We start from the raw sequence: 4,074 nt of genomic DNA, 5'->3' as shown, positions 1-4,074 counted from the left end.
CAGCTCTGTAAAATCTGGAAAGGCAGGGGTTGGACATTGATGGTGTTGCATTTGTATCAGGGCAGCAGTAAAGTACCAAAGATGCAATATTCTAGTGACGACAGTATCCAGTCTCACACAGCTTTGGTCACATGACCTATGCTAACTGTTGATGTGTCACATGGAAGTGCTTTACCTGCCATATTCTATGTAGCCATATATTAATGGCTGCCTTTTCAGAACCACATGGATTAGGTAATCTGCCTGGAAAGCCCACTGCTATAGACCAACATTTAAACCTTTTGAGATCTGTTTCCTGTGGATTAACACATAGACTCATGTTATATTACTCACACTGCCAAGTACCTAAATCAAAACTTTCCACTGAAAATGTGAGTCAACCAATTAAATTCCAATACCTTAACTCCCTTAAAAATTTCTTAATACTTATGAGAATATAAAGTCTAATGAAATAAGTAAAAATTATTTTTATGCACTGTATATGCAAGGGTACATTTTGTAAAGTCTACAGTACCCTAGATGAATGGGGGCCCATGCAGCAGTGTATTTGTTTCATGAACACATTAGCTGAATACTAAGACTCAGCAAGACAAATGATGTCATTCAAGGCAATCCTCAGTCACCCAACTCCTAATCCTATTGTTTCTACAGGCAATTTGTTTATACACAGCCTACCAAACACATGCCAGGGGAATAATTTGGCCTGAGGGAATGGCGTGTGTGAGAAAGCTTTTCCCCCACCTGTATTGGAGCACCACATTAAGCCTGCTCACCGACAGCACGCTTCCTGGCAAAGAGGTGATTAGGGTCCCTGTTGCGCATGTTGGGTTGGATCTTGAAGGTGAGTGGTCCCAAGGGCCAGCGCCCAGCAGCCCCGAGATCATCGTTACCAGTTTGAGTGGCTGAGCCAGAGCGAGGACTGCTCTGAAGAAGCTTGAAGAGCATAGCCACCTCAGGACCCAACCTGGCAGACATACTATCTCTCACTAGACTCACAGTCTCTTGGTCACACTCCAGAAGACTCTGCAGCAATGTGCTGTAGTGCCTGAGAGAAAGAGTGAGAGTATAGTTGGGAGAGGAATGAAGTAGATGAGGAGGAGTTCACAATTCTGTCACTGGTGCTGAGGGTAACTGGTGGTAAGGGTCCCTGGGGCAGCCAGTGGAAGAGTCTTAAAATTATATAAAATGTAAGCGGTTCAGAGTATGTGTGTGTGTTTTAAGGGGGGGGGGGGGTGCAGTGGGTTGGACCAGGTCCTGCTCTCTGGTGGGTCTGGGGTTCAAGTCCCACTTGGGTTGCCTTGCGGCAGACTGGCGTCCCGTCCTGGGTGTGTCCCCTCCCTCTCCGGCCTTATGCTCTGTGTTGCCGGGTAGGCTCCGGTTCCCCGCGACCCCGTATGGGACAAGCGGTTCAGAAAGTGCGTGTGTGCGTGTTTTAAAGAGTCTGGAAGATGATGTTGCAAATTTGAGCATGATGGATGCTGAAACACTGAGCATGAATTTTACATAAATTCAGAAGTTGGGAAAGGGTGGATGATGACTGAGGAACAGGAGCACAACACACTGAGCAGAAATTATCAAAGAATGGAAAAGTCCCAAAAGAGATGTGAAAACATGGCTAGAATCACCCAGGGATGAGGTTGCACATGGCTGACCTGTTGGGGAAGCTATTGGGCAGCTGAGCTACCTCCCCGATGGCCTCTGGGTTGGCACGTGCTACCCCGCAGAGATCCAATTTGCTGTAACAGTCCTCCTGAACATCAGCCACCATGCTTTGGAAGGTGGAGCAGCGGCGCACCATCAAGAAGCCCTTGGAGGTGATGCCATTGGCCATGCAGCGGAGACTCTCCTTAACAAAAGTTTTGCCCTAGAGCAGATGAGGTATATGGGTAAGCTACAGTTTCTCTCTGCAGTATGTTGTACAGTAATTTGGCTGGCTCTCATAAGCCTCTATAGGGTTTTGCTGTGCCACAGGGATTTTTATGAGGCCTTTCAGGCAACCTGATGGCTGGTTTAGAAATTGTAATCGAAATGAATGTTAGTTTAAATCTCAGGAGGCATCTAGATTCTGTATGTTTTAGAGAGGTAATCATAATAATAACTTCAGATACCAAAGCAGCTATGGAAATTCTAAGTTTTGTAAGTCACTTAGGTTGAGAGCTTTTACTGTGAAAATAAATAGTGTATCTAACAGTGTAAGTCAGCTTGGTGAATAAGGTGTGTGGGCTGATAACACCACATAGAGTTCATTGGAAGTCACTTTGGAGAAAAGATAAATAACTATAAATGTAAACAATATTATGCAAATTGACTGGTGAGAAAACAGATTGTATGCAGACTAAGGACTCCGATGAGGTTGGGATCTCCATCTGCAGCCATACCTGAGTGTCAAATTTTGCAGCAGTGTAGAGGAAGGTCTTGCAGATGTCATGCATACCATCTGTGTCACAGGTGGAATTCTCCAGGCAGGCAAAGGCACTGCAACCCACCTGTAGGGCCCCACTTAGGCAGCGTGCGACATCCGCTGAGGGTGGAGGAGGGGTATTAATTAAATATGTGGACATGTGTATGAGATATCATAGGTTTTTATTATTATCCACCTAATGGTTGACACTTTTGTCCAAGGCAACTTATGTTAGGTTAGGTACGCATAGCTACATGCGTTTATAAAATCCGTACCATCTCTACTTCAGTTTAGGGTAAGTACCTTGATCAAGGGAAGTACAGCAGGGCTAATACACTTCGTTTCCAGTTACAAAGCAATGACTCTACCCATTGTACTACCTGCTGTCCATTGGGGCACTTTCTGGAATATGCCCACCCAAGGAAATTAATCCAAACTCTTTTATTAAAACATTTTACTGTATTGGCTAAAATTATGACCTGTCTGTATCACCTAAAATTATGCAAACAGCATCTAAAGGCTTGGTTTCTGTCTATTGTAAAGACAACTGCTGAATGGACTCATTCATGAAACAGTTAACAGTTGGTTCAAGAGAAGCACCAACTGTGTGGCAAGTTCCAAAAGTTTCCCAAATGGGCTGAAATAACTTGACACATAGTATGAAATGGTTAGAATTCAGGACTGCACTCATCATATCTGTCTATGGACTAACCTAAAGTCATGCAGAGCTTCAGTTCGGTGGTGAGATTCACATCCCAAACCACATTAAAGTTCTTTTAAGATATTGGAAGCTAAAAAAACAGATGCCCTTCACATCTCTAAAGATTAAAAATAGTGCATGTAATAAAATATTTTTAATGCCAAAACAGAGCATGGAGGTAACATTTAATGCATTGCTTAGTGCGCTGCAATAAGAGAAAGGAACTTACACAGGCTGTTGGCTGAGAAGCGGGCTGTCCGAGTTGGTGGTTCCTCCTGGTCCATCATGAAGGCCGATGTGGTAAGAACAAAGAACAGGAGAAACACACACTTCTGGATCATGTTTGATCTCAGCAACTGACCTTCACAACAAAGTTTCTTCTTTGGATTGTGGAAAAGATGTCCGTGTGGAGGTTAGGAGTACCTGTCCAGGGACATGCTTGTTGGAGGGTGGTCTGGGTTTATATAGATGCATCCCTACCCCCGCATCTCGGTCCAGCCCTGGAACACTGTTGTACAGCATCTCTTTGGCCAATTTTGAATAGTTTCCACCAAATTACCAGGCAATCGATTCACCATCCTGTTTCATCATTATCTTTAACCATTATCTGAATTAATGATGTCTGAAGGTCAACTCAACTGTGATTCTGAGACTCTTACCAAGAGTGTATATTCAGTGCATCTCTTCAGTATTTCAGGTGTTGGACATTTTAATACCTTTGTATAATGCTTACACAGGGGCAGACTTTCACCTTAAAAAGATTTATTACATTAGTTGAAATATTTGACCTCAGTATCCCATGCTGTAAATAAAACCATGACTAAGCAATGCTGATGTTGGGTTGTAATTTTTATGAAATAAGTGACAAGTTATAGATGAAAACCACATACAGTATTTGCCTAAAGTAAATGTTAGCACTAAAAGTAAACCTCAGCGATCTGCCATAGTATAACTTTCCAAATTAGTCTGAAAA

At 43.2% G+C, this 4,074-nt stretch overlaps 1 protein-coding gene across 1 annotated transcript; it reads right to left on the bottom strand.

The window, feature by feature from the left end:
* Positions 1 to 759: 759 nt before the first annotated feature.
* stc1l (stanniocalcin 1, like) lies at positions 760 to 3,442 on the bottom strand. Its single transcript, XM_018734432.1, has 4 exons — positions 3,331 to 3,442; positions 2,379 to 2,521; positions 1,653 to 1,864; positions 760 to 1,045 (listed from the first exon to the last, which is right to left on the bottom strand). The coding sequence occupies exons 1-4, from the start codon at positions 3,440 to 3,442 to the stop codon at positions 760 to 762; spliced, it is 753 nt and encodes a 250-aa protein (XP_018589948.1).
* Between the last annotated feature and the right edge of the window lie 632 nt (positions 3,443 to 4,074).

This window comes from Scleropages formosus, chromosome 6 (assembly GCF_900964775.1).
Source record: "Scleropages formosus chromosome 6, fSclFor1.1, whole genome shotgun sequence".
NCBI lineage: Eukaryota > Metazoa > Chordata > Actinopteri > Osteoglossiformes > Osteoglossidae > Scleropages > Scleropages formosus.
Note: the sequence above shows the minus strand (reverse complement) of the source record. Positions and strands in the feature narration are given on the sequence as shown.